This window comes from Oncorhynchus keta, chromosome 10, assembly GCF_023373465.1.
Source record: "Oncorhynchus keta strain PuntledgeMale-10-30-2019 chromosome 10, Oket_V2, whole genome shotgun sequence".
Classification (NCBI taxonomy): domain Eukaryota; kingdom Metazoa; phylum Chordata; class Actinopteri; order Salmoniformes; family Salmonidae; genus Oncorhynchus; species Oncorhynchus keta.
The window spans coordinates 44,501,430-44,528,575 of record NC_068430.1 but is presented as its reverse complement, the minus strand read 5'-3'; the positions used below and the strand labels follow the sequence as shown (position 1 = coordinate 44,528,575).

The following is a 27,146-nucleotide window of genomic DNA, read 5'->3' as shown; positions in this document are numbered from 1 at the left end:
GTACAGCAGCAACACCAGTACAATCTTTGAAAAAAAGGGTTCCGTAAGGGTTCTTCCCATGTCCCCGTAGGATAACCCTTTTGGGTTCCAAGTAGAACCCTGGAACCAAAAGGGTTCTCCCAGGAATCAAAAATAGTTCTTCAAAGGGTTCTCATATGGGGACATTCAAATAACCCTTTAGGTTGAAGAGAGCATTTTTTGTCAACGTGTATACCCAGAGTGCCCCAGTAGTGACAGTAGTGTTGCTTTTATAATACATAGACATATTCAGCACCACACTAGTCCCCACCGGACAGTTTTTATGTTTAGACCAATGATGTTGTTTTGATTTTAGTGGGCGAAGCCACTTAACCCTGTGCCTGACGGTGTTCAGGGTCATTTTATATTGGATTAGGAGTGTTGTGTTTTATAAACTGTTTTTGTACGTGGCTCAATGTACCTTAGAAGAAAGAGGGCAGCTTAAAAACACGTGAAATATCCAGATGTCTTGCAGTGATGACTTCCTTGGGGGGGGGGAACTCAAACTCACACTTCGTAGTTGAAGACAGTGGAGGTGTGACTGGTACTACCGGCTGGCTATACGAAACTGCAGGACAAGGGAGTCAACTTGGCTCTCTTTCAACCTGCCTGTCAAACTGTAGTCAAACGTTGCTGGTGATATGATATCTCATTCTCCTCCATGTGGCAGCAACTGCAGGGTCTCACAGATGGCCGGTAAATGCTGTAAGCCACTGGATCACCCAGCTCGGAGATCACTATACACTATATCTCATCTAGCTGTTCAATAATGTTCAAGATAAACTGATAGAGCCGCCAACTGGGAAAGCAGCCTATGTTCCCTCAAGAGCAGGATAGGAGTTATTGTAGTAAAGAGATACATATACACTGGATCTCACTCATCATCGGTCTGTAGATACTGTGCGGTGCTGTACTGCTAAAATTGCTTACTCTCTGGTGGCTAGTGTTGTTCCTTTTTCACCCAGCACTGGTATAGGCCTGAAAGACTCACAAGTACACGTGCTCTGCCCTTGCTTGGTTTCTAACCCAATGGGAAACATTGGAAACACTGCCTTTTTGGTTATGTACTTAATGCTAGCTTATTTGCATAATGCTAGCTCATTTGCTAGCTCATTTGTGTATGTGTGTGTGTGAATGTTTTTGTTAACGCTTTTTATATGCAAAGTTCCCATCGGCTAAAGACCCATTAAAAGTAATTATCATCTTACAGCATCTCTGTAATACTAAGGTGACATATTTTCAAACCCCTGTTCTCTGAATATTCTGTGTCATTTTCAAGAAGTCGGTTCAAATCACACTTCCTGGTGGAAGCTACAATGGCTATTGAGGTAGAGCTTGCCCTTAACCACAGATCTAGGAATCATAACCTGAACCGTAAAGGGATGAAAACAAATATGTCCCTGTATCAGTGGTTAAGGGCAACCTGTTTGCTAGGATGTGTTTTGTCTGTCAGCTGGATGGGCTGAAATGTTGAAATGTTCTGATACCATTGGGCCCTTCTAAATCTGTGATTAAATGGGAGAGTGAAGGGGAGGTATGGCACTTGTAAATATTACTCAATAAACACCTTGGGATTGTATTTAAATCATGCTTGTTCCACTGTGTTTTTTATTTCCTTACCACTGTTGAATTTGCATGGCAGATGTAGCATGATCATATTAGATTGCTTTATTATGTCAGTTGTGACCTAGCAGCATGAATATCCCCTTTTCAAGTAAGTCATAATACTTGCCATTTTACCTAGTGTGTGTAATTTAATCTATTAGGTAATCAGTTCGTCTCCCACTTCCCGGATTACTCAGGAATCTTATCACTTGCACTTTGGTACCAATTATTATTAGGGAAAATGAGAAGTATAAATCAGCAAGAACACAGCACAGCTACTGTAGGAACTCTCCCTCTGTCACTGGTGGAGAAAGGTAATATGGTATTCATGTATTGTATCTAATATGTAACTTTATATTCATTTATGTAACATTGCTTGTGATATCAGAGGTAATATCCCTACTATATTGCACCTTACTTATCACGGATGACATGGTGATGAAGGTGTGTTTATTAATTAACTTGTGAATTGCATGTAAATAGATCGAGGAGGTTTGCTAACAGTGAATGAGTGTGTGTACAGATGTAGGATATTCATTTGAGCCAGTTTGCTACAGTAGGGAAATAATCCTGCAGCAACAGGAAATGTGAATTATTATGTGAATTATAATTAAAGGATATTTTTCGTAGGGATACATACATTTTTCACTACGGCAAATAATTCTGAAATTTCAAGGTAGAAATTACAAACTTTAGAAGCTTTTTTACACCTGAAATACACCAGAAGGTTCAATTTCCTGCTGTGCAGGAAAATTATCAGTAGTAAAAGAGTGATCAACTTAAGATCCTACATCTGGATGCATGCAACAGACTTACATTTGTAAAAAATGTAAAAAAATTACAAAATGTGTGTCTATTCATGCATTTATGTCATATTTTGTATTTATTTATACAGGTACATTGTTTCTAAGGATAACCGACTTGATTTCACAACACAATGGCCAGACTCACTGTGCTTGCAGGTACCACAGACTCCCTATGCTTGCAGGCTTCTTCGGTCATTATAATCCCTATCATCATCCTCATCATATTCTTATCATTATTCTTCAATATGATCCTCTGGGCCTGGGTCATTCAGTGTATGAAAACATTGTCATCTCTCCTCAGGTCTGGGCCTTCTGCTGATGGTGCAGATTGGTAAGCATTTCCCTCATCAACCTTTTTACAATTCTCACTTGAAATGTTTAGACCATAGAATATATAATTTATCTCTAAATAATTCTGTGGCTCATACTCAAAATGCTTGGCAATCCCATCAAAAACCACAGATCCCCCATAAGCATTTGGAATAATAAAGAGAGCATCCCAACGAACACAATGTCCAGCCCGCTATTTTAAGGTACCCCAAAAGGTCAATGTGAACTTCTGTCTCTGAATAGTTTTCCTTCTCTACCTACCTTCAGCCGCCTCCACCAAACTGGTCTGCCACATGACCAACTGGGCCCAGTACCGCCCCAGCAGTGGGAAATTCACCCCTGAGAACATCGACCCCTTCCTCTGCACCCATGTGGTCTACGGCCTGGCCACCATCAACAGTTTCAACCAGGTCGCCCCCATCGAGTGGAACGACGAAACATTATACATCAGCCTCAACAACCTGAAGAACGTGTGAGTGACTCTGGGTGTACTTCAGTGAGAGTTGGGCCTTAGTTGATAACTCCATAATGAACACTAGGTTTGACTCCTCATCTTATCTCGCTGATCCGCAGGAACCCAATGCTGAAGACTCTGCTTTCTGTCGGAGGCACAGTCAATGGACTCAGCCCGTAAGTCTAGTGATGATTCTTATTGGTTGATAACGATATTATATTGCGCAATTCCACATAAGGCAGATTTGTCTTTTTGCACCCAGCACCTGAGAAATAAATTATAATTATCATAGTGTTTCCCGGTTTTTGTCCTAATCTGGAGGACTGCTGTGTCTGTTGGGTTTCAGTCCTTTCATATAGGCTCACAACCAGAATAATGGTTAAATTATGTCTCCTTCCCCCTCCAGATTCATCGGCATGGTGTCCAAACCTGAGAGCCGCCAGGCCTTCATCAAGTCAGCCATCAACTACCTGCGTTCCCACAACTTTGATGGTCTCAACCTGGCCTGGGAGTACCCCACTCAGAACGGCAGCCCCAACGGAGACAGGAAGAGGTTCACCGAGCTCGTCAGGGTAAGCTTGCACAGAACCTTTTTTTTTTACTGACAGTTATAACATGAGTGAGGATTTGCACCAATATCTTTCAATGTGTTACTTTAATTTTCTGGGACTATGTATGGTTGTATAGCGATCTACCACCTGCTGAAGGGGTTAGCTCAGCCTGAAGGGCCAAATAGTTTATATTACTTTCTGTCAGAACGTTATGTTTCTGTATGGCTTTACAGGAGCTGCAGAAGGCCTTTATGGACGATGCCAAAGACACCAAGCTAACCCAGCTGCTGCTGTCTGCCAGCGTGGCTGCTTTAAGGCCCACCATCAACTCCAGCTACGAGGTGGCCCAGATCGCCAGGTAGGCAGCATGTGACTGAGGGTGAAAGAGACATTCGTCAAACACATTTTGAAATGATTTTAAACCAGAGTTGGGGTAAATTACATTTGATCTAAAAAAGACAAATGAGTCAATGAAGGAAAACCTTATAATAGAGAATAACACCATACATCCAATTCATGAATCTTACAAACTCAACAGGCACGCTATACTCCATATACTTGTCTCTTTATGTCTCTGCAGCTCTCTGGACTTCATCAATGTGATGACCTATGACTTTCACGGACACTGGGAGAAAGCAACCGGACACAACAGCCCCCTGTACCGCAGCAGTCACGACTCAGTGACACACTACGACTTCAACGTCGTAAGACTAACACACACTTGGTTTTATTAGGATTGATTCTATTCCATGCTGAGTATTAAACCAGGAAGTACTTGTAAACCATTGTGTTATTGACCATGATTATATAAAGGAAACTTGTAAATAAACTATTTACATATAGGAAATATTGGTGTTGATGTCCTTCAACTTCGCTGCCTTGTCCTAACCACCTGTCCATGTGATTTAGGACTCTGCCATCACCTACTGGCTGGACAACGGTGCCCCTGCTGAGAAGCTGTTGATGAGCTTCCCCACCTATGGCCGCACCTACCGTCTCACCACCACCAACACTGGCCTGGGAGCCCCCGCCAAAGGCCCTGCTGACGCCGGCCCATTCACAAGCGAAGCAGGATACTGGTCCTACTACGAGGTGCACTTTTTCTCAAACTCAAAGCATACAGGCCATGGATCTCAAAACACTATGTTATATTGTGTTGTTTGTTTGTTTATGTGTTTGTTTGTCATTAGCTAACAGGATGCTTCTCTCTCCTCCCAGGTCTGCGCCTTCACCTCCAGCGCCACTGTTGGGTGGATTGATGAGCAGAAGGTCCCCTATGCTGTCCAGGGCAGCTCCTGGGTGGGCTATGACAACAAGGAGAGCTACGCTGCCAAGGTGCATGCCAGGAACATCTCAGTCAATTGATCCATCAATCAATCAAGTTCTCTATATACCCATGTCCATGTTTACACATCTGTCTTTGTCCCCTTTTGCTCCATCAGGTCCATTGGCTGAGGAACAAGAACCTGGGAGGAGCCTCCGTGTGGACACTGGACATGGATGACTTCACTGGTGCTTTCTGTGCTGATGGTTCCTTCCCTCTTGTCAATCACCTCCGCAAGTCTCTGGGTAAATTCAGTTCCATTGAAGTTAAATTCTATTTTTTTTTTATAAACCCATAAGTCAAGTACATTAAAGGTAGGTTTTTATATAATCTTATCTCCCACTCTCTTCCCTCCACCCTTCCTTCCCTTTCTCCCTCCCAGGCTTCGCCCCCAAGCCCACAACCACTCGGGCCCCCACCACCACCCCTGACCCCATCCTCAGCTTCTGCTCCGGACGCCCAGATGGCTTGTACGTCAACGTCATCGACAACACCACCTATTTCCAGTGTTTCCGTGGAAACACCTACCTGCACCGATGCCAGCCCGGCCTCGTCTATATTGATTCCTGCAAGTGCTGTGACTGGCCCTGAATGACTGCTAGCTATGTAGGACCAATTAGTTCGAATGCTATAACAACCTTCAATGACAACTAGCTGTAACGGCAATAACTTATCCTAGGATCTGATCCTGAACTGCAACTGGCAAAATTTTACAAAATATACTAATTTTCATTTTGTCATTTTCTATTTGTCGGGTTACTGTCTTTCTCAAATAAAAATAATACCATACTAAGACTGAATACAATATTGTGAATGTTTAATTTTGCTTGTCAGTTTTTCATACTGTACCAGTCAAACGTTTGGACACACCTACTTATTCAAGGGTTTTTCTTTATTTTACTATGTTCTACATTGTAGAATAATAGTGGAGACATCAAAACTATAAAAGAACACATATCGAATCATGTAGCAACCAAAAAAGTGTTATACAAATCAAAATATATTTGAGATTCTTCAAAGTAGACATCTTTTGCATTGATGACAGCTTTGCATACTCTTGACATTCTCTTAACCAGCTTCATGAGGTAGTCACCGGGAATGCATTTCAATTAACAGGTGTGCCTTGTTAAAAGTTAAATTGTGGAATATATTTCCTTCTTAATGCATTTGAGCCAATCAGTTGTGTTGTGACAAGGTAGGGGGGTATACAGAGGATAGCCCTATTTGGCCAAAGACCAAGTCCATATTATGGCAAGAACAGCTCAAATAATCAAAGAGAATGACAGTCCATCATTACTTTAAGACATGAAGGTCAGCCAATCTGGAAACGTTCAAGAACTTTGAACGTTTATTCAAGTGCAGTCGCAGAAACCATGAAGTGTTATGATGAAACTGGCTCTCATGAGGACCGCCACAAGAAAAGGGAGACGCAGAGTTACTTGGCTGCAGAGGATAAGTTCATTAGAGTTACCAAACTCAGAAATTGCAGCCCAAATAAATGCTTCACAGAGTTCAAGTAACAGACACATCTCTACATCAACTATTCAGAAGGGAATGCGTGAATCAGGCCTTCATGGTCGAATTGCTGCAAAGAAACCACTACTAAAGGACACCAATGAGAAGAGACTTAGTTGGGTAAAGAAACACGAGCAATGGACATTAGACCGTTGGAAATCTGTCCTTTGGTCTGATGAGTCCAAATTTGAGATTTTTGGTTCCAACACAGAGTAGGTTAACGGATTATCTCTGCATGTGTATTTCCCACTGTGAAGCATGGAGGAGGAGGTATGATGGTGTGGGGGTGCTTTGCTGGTGACACTGTCTGTGATTTATTATTAACTCAAGGCACACTGAACCATTATGGCTACCACAACATTCTGCAGAGATTCGCCATCCCATCTGGTTTGCGCTTAGTGGGACTATCATTTGTTTTTCAACAGGACAGTGACCAAACACCCCCCCAGGCAAAGTGTGGCTACTTTGAAGAATCTCAAATCTAAAATATATTTTGATTTGTAACAATTGTTTTGGTAACTACATGATTCCATATGTGTTATGTCATAGTTTGATGTATTCACTATTATTCTACAACGTAGAAAATAGTACAAATTAAGAAAAACCCTTGAATAAGTAGGTGTGTCCAAACTATGACTGGTACTGTATATAAGCTCACATATTTTATGGAACGGTCTGCCTACCCATGTCAGAGACGCAAGCTCGGTCTCAACCTTTAAGTCTTTACTGAAGAATCATCTCTTCAGTGGGTCATATGATTGAGTGTAGTCTGGCCCAGGAGTGGGAAGGTGAACGGAAAGGCTCTGGAGCAATGAACCGCCCTTGCTGTCTCTGCCTGGCCGGTTCCCCTCTTTCCACTGGGATTCTCTGACTCTAACCCTATTACAGGGGCTGAGTCACTGGCTTACTGGGGCTCTCTCATGCCGTCCCTGGAAGGGGGGCAGCGTAGCCTAGTGCCGTCCCTGCCGGGGCGGCAGCGTAGCCTAGTGGTTAGAGCGTTGGACTAGTAACCGGAAGGTTGCGAGTTCAAACCCCCGAGCTGACAAGGTACAAATCTGTCGTTCTGCCCCTGAACAGGCAGTTAACCCAGGCCGTCATTGAAAATAAGAATGTGTTCTTAACTGACTTGCCTGGTTAAATAAAGGTAAAATATATATATTTTTTTTTAAATAAATAAACCTGAGTGGGTTGATTCACTGATGTGGTCATCCTGTCTGAGTTGGCGCCCCCCCCCCCCTTGGGTTGTGCCATGGCGGAGATCTTTGTGGGCTATACTCAGCCTTGTCTCAGGATGGTAAGTTGGTGGTTGAAGATGGTGTGGTGTGGGGGCTGTGCTTTGGCAAAGTGGGTGGGGTTATATCCTTCCTGTTTGGCCCTGTCCGGGGTGTCCTCGGATGGGGCCACAGTGTTTCCTGACCCCTCCTGTCTCAGCCTCCAGTATTTATGCTGCAGTAGTTTATGTGTCGGGGGGCTAGGGTCAGTTTGTTATATCTGGAGTACTTCTCCTGTCCTATTCGGTGTCCTGTGTGAATCTAAGTGTGCGTTCTCTAATTCTCTCCTCTCTTTCTTTCTCTCGGAGGACCTGAGCCCTAGGACCATCTGACATGACTCCTTGCTGTCCCCAGTCCACCTGGCCGTGCTGCTGCTCCAGTTTCAACTGTTCTGCCTTATTATTTGACCATGCTGGTCATTTGTGAACATCTTGGCCATGTTCTGTTATAATCTCCACCCGGCACAGCCAGAAGAGGACTGGCCACCCCACATAGCCTGGTTCCTCTCTAGGTTTCTTCCTAGGTTTTGGCCTTTCTAGGGAGTTTTTCCTAGCCACCGTGCTTCTACACCTGCATTGCTTGCTGTTTGGGGTTTTAGGCTGGGTTTCTGTACAGCACTTTGAGATATCAGCTGATGTACAAAGGGCTATATAAGTAAATTTGATTTGATATGTAAAATGTTTGTATTTTTACATGAAGTTGAAGAGTGCTGTAATATTTCAACCCGTTACCCGTGATTCATGGTGGAAACAAATCTTGCATGTCATGGCACTAAAGCACATACACTAATGTCAGCTTGTCACTTTTATTAGCTATGATTAAACTGCATATATTAAGCATTTGGTCAACGGCCCCTCTCCCTCTGCAAATACAACCATAGACATACAGTATAAGAATGTGTTAGAATCACTACAACTGTAGTTTAGCACTTTCCACTTGGTCTCAGAGAACTTCACATTGTTAGGGGGTCAAGTAATCTCACACAAGATGATGCAAACGTCCATAATGTTATTTTACTATCAGTTTACCAAGTCATTTCTAATACCATAGACAAAAAAAATAAAGCAACATTATATATTTTAATTTCAACAAACCTGGATGTTTTCCAGAAAACATGCCAAATAAAAACTGCGCTCCCATGGTCATAGTAGCTGTAACGGTTCTCTTGAGGTGAAGGAGAGGCGGACCAAAATGCAGCGTGGTTTCTATTCATGGTTCTTTAATAAAGACTCTACACATGAACAGACTAACAAAACAAGAACCGTGAAAACCAAAAACAGCCCTATCTGGTGCAAACACAGAGACATGAACAATCACCCACAAAACCCAACACCAAACAGGCTACCTAAATATGGTTCCCAATCAGAGACAATGACTAACACCTGCCTCTGATTGAGAACCATATCAGGCCAGACATAGAAATAGACAAACAAGACATCCAACATAGAATGCCCACTCAGATCACACCCTGACCAACCAAAACATAGAAACATACAAAGCAAACTATGGTCAGGGTGTGACAGTAGCAGAGCAGTCAGAGTGTATGCTGTGGTTTACATTGCCAACACTTATCCTCAGATAATGGCCATCAGGAGAGTAATAAGCGTCATGCCTTTATCCAAAGTGCTGCATTATTATTACTTCCCGGATGTCTGCACATACACTTAGTGTACAAAACATTAAGAACATCTTCCTAATATTGATTTGCAGCCCCTTTTCCCCTCAGAACAGCGCTAATTAGTCGGACTGAAAGTGTTCCACAGGGATGCCGGCTCATGTTGACTCCAGTGCTTCCCACAGTCGTGTCAAGTTGGCTGGATGTCCTTTGGGTGGTGGAACATTCTTGATACACGGGGGAAACTGTTGAGTGGGAAAAATCCAGCAGTGTTGACACACTCAAACCAGTGTGCCTGTCACCTACTACCATGCCCTGTTCAAAGGCACTTAAATATTTTGTCTTACCCATTCACCCTCTGAATGGCAGATATACACAATCCATGTCTCAATTGTATCAAGGCTTAAAAATACTTATTTAACCTGTCTCCTCCCTTTCCTCTACACTGATTGAATTGGATTTAACAAGAGACAACAGTAAGGGATCATAGCTTTCAATCGGATTCACCTGGTCCGTCATTCTATGTCATGGAAAGAGCAGGTGTTCCTAATGTTTTGCACATCAGCGTAGATAGCACACGTTCTGTTTACATGATTTAAATGGATTCCGAATGAGGTCATAGTGGCTAATTCATTTATGCTACAGTTTAGAAGGATGAGGCATTTGGGTTGAAAAAATATATAATTCAATAGAATCCGTATTATTATTACATGTTACCATATGTGCAAATGGCACTTAATTTCAATCAAATCATTCCCAAAGAAACTAAAAAGCATTAATTAGCAGGTAATAAGTTCTCTCACGTCACCCCGCTCCTCCGCTCTCTCCACTGGCTTCCAGTTGAAGCTCGCGTCCGCTACAAGACCATGGTGCTTGCCTACGGAGCTGTGAGGGGAACGGCACCTCAGTACCTCCAGGCTCTGATCAGGCCCTACACCCAAACAAGGGCACTGCGTTCATCCACCTCTGGCCTGCTCGCCTCCCTACCACTGAGGAAGTACAGTTCCCGCTCAGCCCAGTCAAAACTGTTCGCTGCTCTGGCTCCCCAATGGTGGAACACACTCCCTCACGACGCCAGGACAGCGGAGTCAATCACCACCTTCCGGAGACACCTGAAACCCCACCTCTTTAAGGAATACCTAGGATAGGATAAAGTAACCCCCCCCCCCCTTAAAAGATTTAGATGCACTATTGTAAAGTGGCTGTTCCACTGGATGTCATAAGGTGAATGCACCAATTTGTAAGTCGCTCTGGATAAGAGCGTCTGCTAAATGACTTAAATGTAAATGTAATGACAATGCAATAAAGAAGTTTCAATGACATCTCAGTGTAAATCCCAGTAATGAGGGTACCAAAAAATATAGTTGTTTATGTGAACACTTCTGCATGGTGATATTGATTTCTCTCATTATAACCAACAACGTCTAATGGGATAAATGTGCTGTTTGTTTGCAGCCACAATGCAGCCCTGTACACAGCAAAATGCATCCCACAGGGACTGAAGTTGAGTGTTCATTCAATGTTTTAATGAAGGGCGCACAATTTAAGGATATTACAAATAGACACCAAAGTAACTGTTTTGTTATTTAGATATTGAAAAAAAAAAAGAAATTCTATTCAAGTCAATGTAATAAAAAAGAACAAAACAAATGCAACACTGCAAGGCTTTCATAAGGCTTTCATATTTATTGACAGACAGCTACTAAAGGTTGTTGCACCTCTGTTTTCTATTACTCTAATCAGTAGTCTCAGCAGTAGTAAGGGATTTGTAAATGTTGTCATTTACAGTTGAAGTCAGAAGTTTACATACACCTTAGCCAACTACATTTAAACTCAGTTTTTCACTTCCTTTCACTTCCAATTCGTGACATTTAATCCGAGTAAAAATTACCTGTCTTAGGTCAGTTAGGATCACCACATTATTTTAAGAATGTGAAATGTTAGAATAATAGTAGAGAGGATGATTTATTTCAGCTTTAATTTCCTTAATCACATTCCCAGTGGGTCAGAAGTGTACATACACTCAATTAGTATTTAGTAGCATTGCCTTTAAATTGTTTAACTTGGGTCAAACGTTTCAGGTAGCTTTCCACAAGCTTCCCACAATACGCTGGGTGAATGTTGGCCCATTCCTCCTGACAGAGAAGGTGTAACAGAGTCAGGTTTGTAGGCCTCCTTGCTCGCACACGCTTTTCAATTCTGCCAACAAATTTTCTATGGAATTGAGGTCGGGGTGTTGTGATTGCCACTCCAATACCTTGACTTTGTTGTCCTTAAGCCACTTTGCCACACCTTTGGAACTATGCTTGGGGTCATTGTCCATTTGCAAGACCCATTTGAGACCAAGCTTTAACTTCCTGACTAATGTCTTGAGATATTGCTTCAATATATCCACAGAATTTTCCTACCAATACTAATTTTCCTACCTCATGATGCCATCTATTTTGTGAAATGCACCAGTCCCTCCTTCAGCAAAGCACCCACACAACATGCCTTGCTGAGCGGCCATTCAAGTTATGTCGATAAAGGACTTGTTTACTGTGGATATAGATATAGATACCTTTGTACCCGTTTCCTCCAGCATCAAGGTCATTTGCTGTTGTTCTGGGATTGATTTACACTTTTCGCACCAAAGTATGTTCATCTCTAGGAGACAGATCGCGTCTCCTTCATGAGCGGTATGACAGCTGTGTCGTCCCATGGTGTTTATACATGCGTACTACTGTTTGTACAGATGAACATGGTACCTTCAGGCATTTGGAAATTGTTCCCAAGGATGAACCAGAATTGTGGATGTCTACATTTTCTCTCTGATGTCTTGGCTGATTTATTTTCATTTCCCCATGATGTCATGCAAAGATGCACTGAGTTGGAAGGTAGGCCTTGAAATATATCCACAGGTACACCTACAATTGAATCAAATGGTTTCAAGTAGCCTATCAGAAGCCATGACTTCATTTTCTGGAATTTTCCAAGCTGTTTATAGGTACAGTCAACTTAGTGTTTGTCAACTTCTGACCCACTGTAATTGTGATACAGTGAATTATAAATGAAATAATCTGTATGTAAAGAATTGTTGGAAATATTACTTGTGTCATGCACAAAGTAGATGTCCTAACAAACTTGCCAAATCTATAGTTTGTTAACAAGAAATGTGTGGAGTCGTTGAAAAACAAGTTTTAATGACTCCAACCTAAGTGTATGTATAAACTTCTGACTTCAACTGTATATGACAAAGAAATAATCCCACTTAGGTGGGGATCTAATGAAAGATGAAATGAAATATTGCTGACTACTTTATATATTTACGTTGATTTTATTACGCACTTGAGTGCACATGCGTGGCAGAGCGCCAAAAAACTACAATTCTGCTGACATTAAATATCCAAGTAAACTTTGCTCCAAGGCATCTGCCAAAAACAGTTGGCAGTGACATGACCAAATGTACCTAACAAACCACTGCCAGAAATTCATATCGTTATCATAAGAGATCAAAGTTGAAAAAGTACACTTTTTAATTATAAACAGTATTTCAGTACAGCTATGAACCTGCAGGATCAAATACAATCAGACATGCCATAATAAAGTTGTGAAGTGTCAACTATTGAATTGTTTAGATGTTTTTGACAGCTCGGGACACAGATAGCATAATCTGAACAAATAATGGTCATTATTATCAAACTTGCCAACATAATGACTAATTCATGTGTTATCACAATTCCAACAAATGCATAGTTGTGCCAATTATGATTTACATTTTTCTAAATGCCTGCAATACACACCGAGTGTACAAAACATTACGATCACCTGCTCTTTCCATGAAATATAGTGACCGGAGGAATCCTGGTAAAAGATATGCTTCCTTGGTAATATTAACTGTTAAATCTACTTTAATCAGCGTAGATGAAGGGAAGGAGACAGGTTAAAGAAGGATGTTTAAGCCTTGAGACAATTGAGACATGGATTGTGTATGTGTGCCATTCAGAGGGTGAATGGCAAGACAAAATATTTAAGTGCCTTTGAACAGGGAAGGGTAGTTGTTGCCAGGTGCACTGATTTGAGTGTGTCAAGAACTGCAATGCTGCTGGGGTTTTCGCACTCAACAGTTTCCCATGTGTATCAAGAATGGTCCAACACCCAAAGGACATCCAGACAATTTGACAACTGTGGGAAGCATTGCAGTCAACATGGGCAAGCATTCCTGTGGAGCACTTCCAAAACATGTTGTAGAGTCCATGTACCGACGAATTGAGACTGTTCTGAGGGCAATAGGGAGTGCAACTCAATATTAGGAAGGTGCTCCTAATGTTTTGTACACTCACTGTATAATCCCAGCTACAGTTTTTATAATACTGTACATAACATTGTTTTGCAAATACAGAATGAACATTCTCACGGTGTATATGCTTCATATGAATTACTTTGACCTCAAAATCTCTACTAAAATGGGAAATGAACAGAAAACTACCAATCTAACGTGCACTGTTGTTCATCTGTTTATGCTCAGGTTATGAAATTTCAAATAGACACCAAAGTAACTGTTTTGTTATGTAGATATTGCAAAGTATATATATTTACATGATTAATATGAACTGTCATTCCTGTCTCTGAACAATACAAGTCAATGTAATAAAAAAGATCAAAGAAATGCAACACTGCAATCTGTGCCATATTCCACAATGACAGTTTACATAAGGCTTTCATATTTATTGACAGACAGCTACTAAAGGTTGTTGCACCTCTGTTTTCTATTACTCTAATCAGTAGTCTCAGCAGTAGGAAGGGATTTGCAAATGTTGTCATTTATGTGACAAAGAAATAAGCCCACTAAGGTGGTGATCTAATGAAAGATTAAATAAAATATTGCTGACAACTTTATATTTCTTACGTTGATTTTATTACGTACGTGAGCGCACATGCGTGGCAGAGCGCCAAAAAAACGACAATTCTGCTGACAATAAATATCCAAGTCAACTTTGCTCCAAGGCATCTGCCAAAAACAGTTGGCAGTGACTTGACCAAATGTACCTAACAAACCACTGCCAGAAATTCATATCGTTATCATAAGAGATCAAAGTTGAAAAAGTACGCTTTCTAAATACACTGCTCAAAAAAATAAAGGGAACACTTAAACAACACAATGTAACTCCAAGTCAATCACACTTCTGTGAAATCAAACTGTCCACTTAGGAAGCAACACTGATTGACAATAAATTTCACATGCTGTTGTGCAAATGGAATAGACAACAGGTGGAAATTATAGGCAATTAGCAAGACACCCCCAATAAAGGAGTGGTTCTGCAGGTGGGGACCACAGACCACTTCTCAGTTCCTATGCTTCCTGGCTGATGTTTTGGTCACTTTTGAATGCTGCCGGTGCTTTCACTCTAGTGGTAGCATGAGACGGAGTCTACAACCGACACAAATGGCTCAGGTAGTGCAGCTCATCCAGGATGGCACATCAATGCGAGCTGTGGCAAGAAGGTTTGCTGTGTCTGTCAGCGTAGTGTCCAGAGCATGGAGGCGCTACCAGGAGACATGCCAGTACATCAGGAGACGTGGAGGAGGCCGTAGGAGGGCAACAACCCAGCAGCAGGACCGCTACCTCTGCCTTTGTGCAAGGAGGAGCACTGCCAGAGCCCTGCAAAATGACCTCCAGCAGGCCACAAATGTGCATGTGTCTGCTCAAAAGGTCAGAAACAGACTCCATGAGGGTGGTATGAGGGCCCGACGTCCACAGGTGGGGGTTGTGCTTACAGCCCAACACCGTGCAGGACGTTTTTCATTTGCCAGAGAACACCAATATTGGCAAATTCGCCACTGGCGCCCTGTGCTCTTCACAAATGAAAGCAGGTTCACACTGAGCACATGTGACAGACGTGGCAGTCTGGAGACACCGTGGAGAACGTTCTGCTGCCTGCAACATCCTCCAGCATGACCGGTTTGGCGGTGGGTCAGTCATGGTGTTGGGTGGGGTGGCATTTCTTTGGGGGGCCGCACAGCCCTCCATGTGCTCGCCAGAGGTAGCCTGACTGCCATCAGGTACCGAGATGAGATCCTCAGACATCTTGTGAGACCATATGCTGGTGCGGTTGGCTCTGGGTTCCTCCTAATGCAAGACAATGCGAGACCTCATGTGGCTGGAGTGTGTCAGCAGTTCCTGCAAGAGGAAGGCATTGATGCTATGGACTGGACTGTCCGTTCCCCAGACCTGAATCCAATTGAGCACATCTGGGACATCATGTCTCGCTCCATCCACCAATGAAAGCAGGTTCACACTGAGCACATGTGACAGACGTGACAGTCTGGAGACGCCGTGGAGAACGTTCTGCTGCCTGCAACATCCTCCAGCATGACCGGTTTGGCGGTGGGTCATTCATGGTGTGGGGTGGCATTTCTTTGGGGGGCTGCACAGCCCTCCATGTGCTCGCCAGAGGTAGCCTGAGTGCCATCAGGTACCGAGATGAGATCCTCGGACATCTTGTGAGACCATATGCTGGTGCGGTTGGCCCTGGGTTCCTCCTAATGCAAGACAATGTGGCTGGAGTGTGTCAGCAGTTCCTGCAAGAGGAAGGCATTGATGCTATGGACTGGCCCGCCTGTTCCCCAGACCTGAATCCAATTGAGCATCTGGGACATCATGTCTCGCTCCATCCACCAACGCCACGTTGCATCACAGACTGTCCAGGAGTTGGCGGATGCTTTAGTCCATGTCTGGGAGGAGATCTCTCAGGAGACCATCCGCCACTTCATCAGGAGCATGCCCAGGCATTGTAGGGAGGTCATACAGGCACGTGGAGGCCCCACACACTACTGAGCCTCATTTTGACTTGTTTTAAGGACATTACATCAAAGTTGGATCAGCCTGTAGTGTGGTTCTCCACTTTAATTTTGAGTGTGACTCCAAATCCAGACCTCCATGGTTTCCATTGTTAATTTGTGTGTGATTTTTTTTGTCAGCACATTCAACTATGTAAAGAAAAAAGTATTTAATAAGAATATTTCATTCATTCAGATATAGGATGTGTTATTTTAGTGTTCCCTTTATTTTTTTGAGCAGTGTACATAATTCAGTACAGCTATGAACCTGCTGGATCAAAGACATTTAGACATGCCAATATACATTTGAGAAGTGTCAACTATTTAACTTTTGGGATGTTTTTGACAGCTCGGGACACAGATAGCGTAATCTGAACAAATAATGGTCATTATTATCAAACTTGCCAACATAATGACTAATTAATGTGTTATCACAATTCCAACAAATGGATAGTTGTGCCAATTATGATTAACATTTTTCTAAGGTGTTCCTAATGTTTTGTACACTCACTGTATAATCCCAGCTACAGTTTTTATAATACTGTACATAACATTGTTTTCCAAATACAGAATGAACATTCTCACGGTGTATATGCTTCGTATTAATTACTTTGACCTCAAAATCTCTACTAAAATGGGAAATGAACAGAGAATCAACATTACCAATCTAACGTGCACTGTTGTTCATCTGTTTATGCTCAGGTCATGTGTCTACTTATGTGGTTCGTATCTTATCCGTCTTGCTTAGTGTTTCTGAGCTGATTACTGTATATTACCTGGCCTGTCATAAATTAATCACCACCCCAGTCCAGACTCTTCTGTACTTATCTGATTGTATTGCACATTTGTTTAACCCCCCCCTCCCATTTGGTTCCATGGGGGCCCACCCACCCTGGGGCCCACCCACCACTGGATAAACTATATAAAAAGCCAGACTTAACTTCTCATCAATGACGGTTTCAACGGTGAAGTTCCCACGGTAAGCTTAGAAGGAAACTCACTTGTGACAGCTGACAGTTTCCTTGGTCATATTAGGACCAACTTGATTGATTCTGTAATTGGATAAATGGGCCTTCGATGTTAGTAACGATTTTGTTTCAGTAGCTAGCAACTGTTGCTTTCAATGTCTTGGTCTGTATACCTTTAGTCTCTGGCTATTATTTGTATTGGACTCTGACAACAACTGATGCAATATAGCTATTGGAAAGAATTTAGTGTGAATCTAAGTACATTGCTAAATTAGTTTAGTAAATAATTTAACTACATCAATGTAGTAATGAGAGTCAGTGAATGCACAAATATATTTATTTATATTTATTTATATTTCAATATTTAAATACTGTGGCACTTGTTTAGGACAGTACCCTGTGCAGTGCAGTGGGTAATGTTAATTTAATGGGGAAATGTGAGTGGTGGTAGTTTATTGTTGTTCTGTCTGTTGTGAGCAGGTAATGTTCAAAACCTTGCATCAGTTCCATGCTGGCATAACCCAGTGTAAACATCCTGATTACAGGTCCAAGTATCATTGTTGTAAATATCTCTCTGTCTGTCTCTCACTCTCTCTCTTACTCTCTCTCTCTCTCTCTCTCTTTGTCTCATAGCAAATAGTCAATATGTCTAAGCTGACAATCTTAGCAGGTGACTATGACTCCATCATTTACATCAGGCACTATCACTGCCTTCTATCGTGCAATAAAATGATACGCTTTGACAAATGTTTTAATGGGGCTATTTACATAGACATTTGCTTAACCTTTCAAAACTCTTTCTCACTCGCTCTAGGCTTGTGCCTGGTGCTGTGCCAGTTTGGCGCTTCCACCTCAGTTTCCACCACAGCTGCTGCTTCTCCCAAAATGGTGTGCTACTTCACCAACTGGTCTCAGTACAGACCAGACAAAGGGAAGTACAAGCCCGAGAATGTGGACGCCCACCTGTGCACTCACCTGATCTATGCTTTCTCCATCCTCAACCACCGCAATGAGCTGGTCACCTACGAGTGGAATGATGACATCCTCTACAAGTCCTTCAACGCCTTGAAGACCAAGTAAATAGCTCGCTTCACAACTTATTAGTGTTGGTGTTGAAGGAGGAATTTAGTTTCCCAAGTGTCCAGGGATATTTCTTTGGTTTTATTAATCCCTCCTCTGAACTGGAGCTTGTTTAAGCAGCAACTTGCAGAGTTATCAATCTACTCATATACAAAATTGCTGAATAATCTCAACCCCTTCTCTCTTTGCCATCTCTCTGCAGGAACCCTCATCTTAAGACTCTGCTGGCCGTCGGAGGATGGAACTTTGGTTCTTCCCAGTGAGCACCTCCCTTAGTCATGCTACAGGGCTATGAAAAGCACCATACATTTGGATTACTTAGATTTAGAGTATCTGCAACAGTACCTACTGTATCGTCGTGTTTGTGAGATAATCTCTGCAGCTACATTTAGGTTCTCTGGAACTGTGTTAACTATAGCTACTAGGGCACGGCACGTGAAATAACACAACTATCATGTTGGAACAGCCACTTTACAATAGTGCATCTAAATCTTTAAGGAGGGGTGAGAAGGATTACTAGGGAGGCGAGCCCAGGGAGGTGGATTCTTGTTTGGGTGTAGGGCCTGATGATAGTTGACACAACTATCATGTTTTTCAGTGAAGATGCTGTTCAAAGTGCTTTTGACAGAGGACAACACGTTTGTGTTGTCAATATAACTTTGTTCATGACTATCAGTACTATATGACTACTGGTATCTGTACTAATTTACGTTTAGTACACTTTAGCAACTATATGGTGTCTTATGTTATGGCGTCATGATAGAACCTTGATCGTCTCTCAGGTGTTCCATCATGTATATAGAAAACTCTCAGTTAACCCAGAGCTAAAATCTTGCATAATTTGGTCATATGCTTGATTTATGTTTACCTAGTTTGTCCATGAGAGACTAGCAAGTAGTATATCTGTGGAAGTAGTAAGGTAGTATTTAGAAACCATATGGTGTATTGTACTACAGCCTCATGATAAAACCGTCTTCCTCTCCTCAGGTTCTCCATCATGGTGAGTAATGCTGCCAACCGTCAGGCATTCATCCAGTCGTCCATCAGCTTCATGAGAACCCATGGTTTTGACGGTCTGGATCTGGACTGGGAGTACCCCGGGGCCCGAGGGAGCCCCCCGGAAGACAAGAAGAGGTTCACTCTGCTCTGCCAGGTGGGTGTGGCTCCTCCACTACAGTTATTACTCAATGATAGTAATGTAGATAGATAATGGTTTGGATGTATATGGTGCTTTTCCAAGTGTTCAAAGAGCTTTACAAAAATAAGATAAACTCTCCTTATTCACTAGCATACTGGGGGCATACTATTCATATATTCATATGTTCCCCATAATACATCTTCACTGTGCATCCCCAACCCTCTCTGACACATGATGTTGTGTGTGTGTGTGTGTGTGTGTGTGTGTGTGTGTGTGTGTGTGTGTGTGTGTGTGTGTGTGTGTGTGTGTGTGTGTGTGTGTGTGTGTGTGTGTGTGTGTGTGTGTGTGTGTGTGTGTGTGTGTATTTTACAGGAGCTAGTGGCAGCCTACGCAGCTGAGGCCAAGTCCACCGGTAATGCCCAGCTCATGCTGACCGCTGCCGTGTCCGCTGGAAAGGGAACCATCGATGCTGGATATGAAATTGCCGAGATTGCCAAGTGAGTCTGCCGGCCATTTTGAATAACAATGTTTCCTGAGGTCAATCAGTTTAAATAGCTACGGCGCTTTAGAAACAGTTTCCAGGTGCCATTTCTTCTCAGTGGTTATAGTCTGTGCGTGCGTCTCCAGGTCTCTGGACTTCATCAACGTGATGACCTACGACTTCCACGGAACTTGGGAGAGATTCACTGGACACAACAGCCCCCTGTATCGCGGTGCTCATGACGAGGGAGAGCTTATCTACTTCAACGCTGTAAGGAAAAATAACACACAGACTGACAGAATCTTTATCAGTGTGTATAATGATACTGTTGTAAACTCATAGTATGCAAATAGTGCGTTTAAAACCCTTGTCATTCCATCTTTATAAAGGAAAATAGGTTTTAAACATCATACAGCTTTACTGATGTTATTTACTTATAATGGTGTGGTATAATCATGATATTTGCTACATATTTTCACCATGATAGAGAAAGTATAGTGCCACTTTACTGTGGTGTGCTATTCCACAACAATAAATACTCTAGCACTGCTGAAGTACTTGCTACATTTCTCACTTCTATCTCCATCCATCCCTCCAACCCTCTTAACCCCCTCTTTCTCTCTCAGGACTACGCCATGAAGTACTGGAGAGACAATGGCACCCCAGTGGAGAAGCTGAACATGGGCTTCGCCACCTATGGTCGTACCTTCCGCCTGACATCATCTGACACCAGCGTTGGAGCACCAGTCAGTGGCCCTGCCTCCGCCGGGCCCTACACCCGCGAAGCTGGCTTCTGGGCCTACTATGAGGTGAGAGCCTGGCTGCTGGGGGCCAAAACATTCAACACCAAAATGTTAAGCAAAGTTAGAAATCCATTTTTCATTGTTATTCCAAGAATGCTGTACAACGGAGACCTTTGCATGAGTTTTTCACAAAACAAACTCCCTTTTTGCGTGTTTTGTTCAGATCTGCACCTTCATAAAGGACGCAACAGTTGAGATGATTGCAGACCAGATGGTTCCCTATGCCTACAAGGGCAATGAGTGGGTTGGATTTGACTCCAGGCAGAGCTTTGAGACCAAGGTCATTTCCCCTAATCAGTTTACATAATATTGTAATTTAGATAAGACATTTTTGCCCATAGTCATTAAAGTGGTCAACAAAAAGTCTGGTATGATACTTCTGTGACATATCCTCGAAATATATTCACCCTCTCTATCTATGTCTATCTACCTCGGTCTCCTCATTCGATCCGCTGCACAGGTCCGCTACATGAAGGACAACAAGTTTGGCGGTGCCTTTGTGTGGGCCCTGGATCTTGATGACTTCGCCAACCAGTTCTGCGCTGAGGGCAACCACCCTCTGTTGGGACATCTGCGCAAACTTCTTGACATCGGTAAGTCTGAAGTTTTAGTGAAGGAGCAAACCTGATATTCAAAAACTAAAGTGTAATCTGAAATGAATCAACTACTAGACCAGATTATCCCACTGTGTGATGGGCCACTATGATAAATCCAGTCAGATGAAATAATGTCCCGAAATGACATCACTGTTTCATCACCTCAGCTCTGTCTTTCATGGGGAAACCCTCTCTCCTTTCATATTTCCTTCCATCCAGTACTACCCCCTCTGCCCCCTACCACCACCCCCAAACCTGGCTCAGTCACCACCACCCGCCCCACCACCACCGTCACCACCCACGCCCCTGGGACAGGTTTCTGCAACGGAAAGCCTGATGGTATCTACGCCAACCCAGACGACATCACCACCTTCTACATGTGCGCCCATGGCCTCACCCACCTCAAAACCTGCAGCAAAGGCTCGGTCTTCGACCCCAGCTCCAAGATCTGCGTGTGGCCTTAAGCGCGTTGTGAGGAAGTAAGGGTGTGAATTAGCATCGCTAATGCCAACGTTGTATTTACCAACTTTAAATTTGACTGCACTGCCCCTTTAATTTACTTTTTGAAAATAAATATTTCCACAATATGAGGTCAAAATAACACTAGGAAATGGTAAAATGTTATGATAATGCCCTTTAGCGTACACTTGGAATTTCAGCCTGTTCAGATGGGATGGAGTTTTTGGTCCACAACTTGACATCACAATCTGATCTGATTATTCTGACCAATGACCAGTCATCTTTTATTTGCATATGTATCCTCCTCCTTGGGGTAAATTGGGTAGGCTCTAGATTCTAGACCACAGAGATTCTACTAAATTAGTATTTTAGTTTCTAACTGTATGGTCTTGATGCTCCTATCCGCCAATCAGGGCTGTGTATGTAAATATATTTAAATTTGTATCAACACGCCCACATGACCAGACTGAGTATTTCAAACGGAAAAAGAGTCACAGGGAAACAATATATTTAGTTATTTTATTAGTTATATTCATGAAAAACACAGTGATTTATTATACATACAGTGAGGATTTGAAAATGTAATTAAAAAGACTGCATCAGGGATTTAAAGATGCTATATTAAACTTTTTGGGTGACCCAACAAATTCACATAAAACTGTGAGTTATAGATCTGTCATGTTCATCGAAAGCAAGTCTAAGAAGTGGTAGATCTGTTCTATGTGTGATATTTCTATACTTCTGATGCTCAAGTTTAGTTTTTGCGTCTTTTACTTTCGCTTTTGTGTATACAGCTGAAAATATATTTCAGTGGTTTAGATGGTACAATGATTCTCTACACTATACTTGCTTGTTTTGTCACATAAACTGAAATTAGGCGAACTATTCGAATTTTAGCAATCAGGAAATGGAGGAGCGATTTTTGCATAGTGCATCTTTAAGTATTACTGTGGTGCTAAAACATGTTGTGTGGGAAGGGAAGAATGCTGAATGTAGAAAGTAATTGAGATGCAATTAGTTGAGTCTCGCGCTTAGTTTTGTAGAAGTGAAAACTTTTTTGTTTTGAATGAGTTCAAAAAAATAAAAGATTCTGCCTTATCTTGTATTTTCCCTTTGTTCGACATGTTTAATACTTTTAATTCTTACACTAAAACATGTATTACCTTCTTGGTTTTGCATGACAAACGCATTTGTGTTGCGATACTTCTACAAACCCAGAGCCATATACTGTATCTCTATAGTCTTTATTCTACTTGAATATCTGTTTATTTTCCCTTCTAATTATTGACTCCTCATCAAATGGCATTTGAAAATACACTGGTGATACAATATAGTGTTCAAACGATAATAGCTATTTTAGAGACGCTGCCAAATCGGCCATCTATAAAAAGGGTTGGGTTACATAGTGGACAAAAAGTGTTACAGCCGGTCACCTTGCAATGTGAATTACATACAGTAGAATAGAAGCGTTGAAATTCCTCATATACAAACATTAATGAAAAACATCCCAGAGATAATTTTTTAAAAACCATTGCAATGTCAATCAAATGCACATACACACAGCATTTGAACACAAAACTAAAAATATATTTAGAAATCAATTGCAGTGTAATATTCCTTAGTTCACCAACATTTTTGCACTGACACACATCGTGACATTTTAGGTTATGTTTCTATGTACAGGCCAGTATACAACAGCCCTTAGCTATGTGAGCAGCAGTCGGGCTGACAGCATAGTCCTGAGGAAGTGACAGGGATTACAAGGATCCTGCCACCCAAGCAGGAAGTGAGAACCATTCAGCCAGTGAGAGAAGACAAATCCACTAACACCTGCTCCTCAAGAGTCGTCCCATATCACTATAACAACAGTATAGACAACTGACTGACATCACAATCAAACTTGAATGCGAACATCGTTTCGAACACCCAATCATTTCCTAATTTGTATCCTTTAAAGACAAAACAACGGTCAGAATCCTGGGCAAATCACTCGCCGGCACTTAAATAGGCATGAACGATCAGTTACCTAAGGAAATTGCAGAACGGTAATTTGGGAAAAATCTGGGAATGTTTTAAAATAATTTATTTTTATATTTATATACAGTGCATTCGGAAAGTATTCAGATGCATTCACACGTTTTTTTTTGCGCCACAGCCTTATTCTAAAATGGATTAAATAAAACACTTTCCTCATCAATCTACTCACAAAACCCCATTAGGACAAAGCGAAAACTGTTGTTTTTTTTGTTGCACATTTATTACATAAAAAACATGAAATATCTTATTTACATAAGTAATCAGACCCTTAGCTATGAAACTCGAAATTGAGCTCAGGTGCATCCCGTTTCTACAACTTGAATGGAGTCCGCCTGTGGTAAATTCAATTGATTGGACATGACTTGCAAAAGTCAAACCTGTCTATATAAGTTCTCACACTTGACAGTGCATGTCAGAGTAAACACCAAGCCATGAGGTCAAAGGAATTGTCCGTAGAACTCAGAGATAAGATTGTGTTGAGGCACAGATCTGAGGAAGGGTCCCAAAATATTTCTGCAGCATTGAAGGTCCCCAAAAACACAGTGTCCTCCATCATTCTTAAATGGAATACGTTTGGAACAACCAAGACTTGATTGGAGTTCAGAGTTCCTCTGTGGAGATGGGAGAACCTTCCAGAAGGACAACCATCTCTGCAGTAATCCATCAATCAGACCTTTGTAGTAGACTGGCCAGATAAAAGTAAAAGGCCCATGACAGTCCACTTAGAATTTGCCTAAAGGCACCCAAATGACTCTCAGACCATGAGGAATAAGATTCTCTGGTTTGATGAAACCAAGATTGAACTCTTTGGCCTGAATGCCAAGTATCATGTCTGGAGGAAACCTGGCACCGTCCCTACGGTGAAGCATGGTGGTGTCAGCATCATGCTGTGGAGGATCAGCATCATGCTGTCAATGGTAAGGACAGTGAGACTAGTCGGGATTGAGGGAAAGATGAATGAAGCATAGTACAGAGAGATCCTTGATGAAAACCTGCTCCAGAGTGCTCAGGACCTCAGACTGGCGCAAATGTTCACCTTCCAACAGGACAATGACACTAAGCACACAGCCAATACAATGCAGGAGTGGCTTGGGGACAAGTCAATGATTGTCCTTGAGTGGCCCAGCCAGAGCCTGGATTTGAACCCGATCAAACATCTCTGGGGAGACCTGAAAATAGCTGTGCAGCGACGCTCCCCAACCAACCTGACAGAGCTTGAGAGGATCTGCAGAGAAGAATGGGAGAAACTCCCCAAATACAGGTGTGCCAAGCTTTTAGCGTCCTACCCAAGAAGACTCAATGCTGTAATCGCTGCAAAGGTGCTTTAACAAAGTACGGAGTAAAGGGTTTGAATACTTATGTAAATGTAATATTTCAGTAATTCATTTTCAATAAATAAGTTAAAAGTTCCCAAAACCTGTTTTTGCTTTGTCATTATGGTGTATTGTGTGTAGATTGATTAGTAAAACAAATGATTTAATTAATTTCATAATAAGGCCATAATGTAACAAAATCTAGAAAAAGTGAAGGGGTCTGAATACTTTCCAAATGCACTGTATACAGTGCCTTCAGAAAGTATTCATACCCTTTGACTTATTCTAAATGTATTTGTTACAGTCTGAATTCAAAATGGATTAAATGTATCATTTTTTTCTCACCAATCTACTACACACAATACCCCATAATGACAAAGTGAAAACATGTTTTTAGATTTTTTTTCAGTTACATAAGTTCTCAGGTGCACTTTTGGCAGCATTTACAGCTGTGAGTCTTTCTGGGTAAGTCTCTAAGAGATGTACACTCCTGGATTATGCAACATTTGCCCATTATTCTTTTCAAAATTCTTCAAGCTGAATCTTTTTTTTTCAACTATTGCCATAGATTTTCATGTACATTTACAGTCAAAACTATAACTTGTTCACTTGCTTGTCTTATTGGTAAGCAATTCCACTGTAGATTTGGCCTTGTGTTGTAGGTTATTGTCCTGCTGAAAGGTGAATTAATCTCCCAGTTAGTTTCTGGTGGAAAGCAGACTGAACAGGTTTTACTCTAGGATGTTTTCTATTCTTAGCTCCATTCCACAAATGTTTTATCCTGAATAACTGTCCAATCCTTAACAATTACACACATACCAATAACATGATGCATCCACCACCGTGCTTGAAAATATGGAGAGTGTTACTCAGTAATGTTTTGTATTGGATTTGCCACAAACATAACACTTTGTATTCAGAGAAAAAAGCTAATTGCTTTGCCACATTTTTAAAAAAGTATTACTTTAGTGCCTTCTTGCAAACAGCATGCATGATTTGTAATATTTTTTATTCTGTACCGGATTCCTTCTTTTTACTCTGTCAATTAGGTTAGTATTGTGGAGTAGCTACAATCCTCAGTTTTCTCCCATCACAGTCATTAAACTCTGTAACTGTTTTAAAGTCACCATTGCCACATGGTGACACCTCTGAACGGTTTCTTTCCTTTCTTGCAACTGAGGTAGGAAGGATGCCTGTATCTTTTTAGTGACTGGGTATATTGATATACCATCCATAGTGTAATTAATAACTTTGCCATGCTCAAAGGGAAATTCAATGTCTGCTTTTTTAATTTATACCCATCTACCAATAGGTGCCCATCTTTGCGAGGTATTGGAAAACCTCTGTGTTCTTGGTGGTTGAATCAGTGTTTGATATTCACTGCTCGACTAAGGGACCTCAGATAATTGTATATGTAGGGTACAGAGATGAGATAGTCGTTCAAAAAATAATTTTAAACACTATTCCATACAATGTATTATATGTGACTTGTTAAGCAAATGTTTACTCCTGAACGTATTTAGGCTTGCCATAACAAAAGGGGTCGAATACTTATTAACTCAAGAAATTTCAGCTTTTCATTTTTTATTCATTTGTAATAATTTCGAAAAACTATAATTCCACTTTGACAGTACAGGTTATTGTGTGTAGGCTAGTGACAACAAATCTACATTTAATACATTTTAAATTCAGGCTGTAACACAACAAAGTGTGGAAAAAGTCAAGGGGTGTGAATACTTTCTGAAGGTGCTGTTCTACTTGATGATATAAAGATATAGCTCATAAATCTATATGGACCGACTAATAATGACGATACCAATTTATTTGAAAATATTTTTAGTCTCCACACAGTTGTAAGTCCGCCAATATACCGTAAAGGCAATCATACTACCAACTATCAACCTCTGGCGTTCAAAGAGATTACGAATATTATGGACACATTGGAAATTACTGATATTTGGAG

General features: G+C 41.6%; 2 protein-coding genes across 2 annotated transcripts; both read left to right on the top strand.

Annotated features, from left to right (window-relative positions):
* The first annotated feature begins 1,870 nt into the window (after positions 1-1,870).
* On the top strand, positions 1,871-5,883 carry LOC118389529 (acidic mammalian chitinase-like). The gene is made up of 12 exons (XM_035779427.2): positions 1,871-1,937; positions 2,519-2,585; positions 2,731-2,760; positions 3,027-3,231; positions 3,333-3,389; positions 3,620-3,785; positions 3,998-4,122; positions 4,345-4,468; positions 4,674-4,856; positions 4,983-5,099; positions 5,207-5,333; positions 5,471-5,883. The coding sequence occupies exons 2-12, from the start codon at positions 2,561-2,563 to the stop codon at positions 5,677-5,679; spliced, it is 1,368 nt and encodes a 455-aa protein (XP_035635320.1). The 5' UTR covers positions 1,871-1,937; positions 2,519-2,560; the 3' UTR covers positions 5,680-5,883.
* Positions 5,884-17,175: 11,292 nt separating this feature from the next.
* Positions 17,176-22,931, top strand: LOC118388820 (acidic mammalian chitinase-like). The gene is made up of 11 exons (XM_052527103.1): positions 17,176-17,287; positions 17,910-17,946; positions 18,091-18,352; positions 18,559-18,615; positions 19,344-19,509; positions 19,867-19,991; positions 20,122-20,245; positions 20,602-20,784; positions 20,942-21,058; positions 21,239-21,371; positions 21,594-22,931. Exons 2-11 carry the CDS (start codon positions 17,922-17,924, stop codon positions 21,836-21,838), a joined length of 1,437 nt encoding a protein of 478 aa, XP_052383063.1. The 5' UTR covers positions 17,176-17,287; positions 17,910-17,921; the 3' UTR covers positions 21,839-22,931.
* Positions 22,932-27,146: the final 4,215 nt, after the last annotated feature.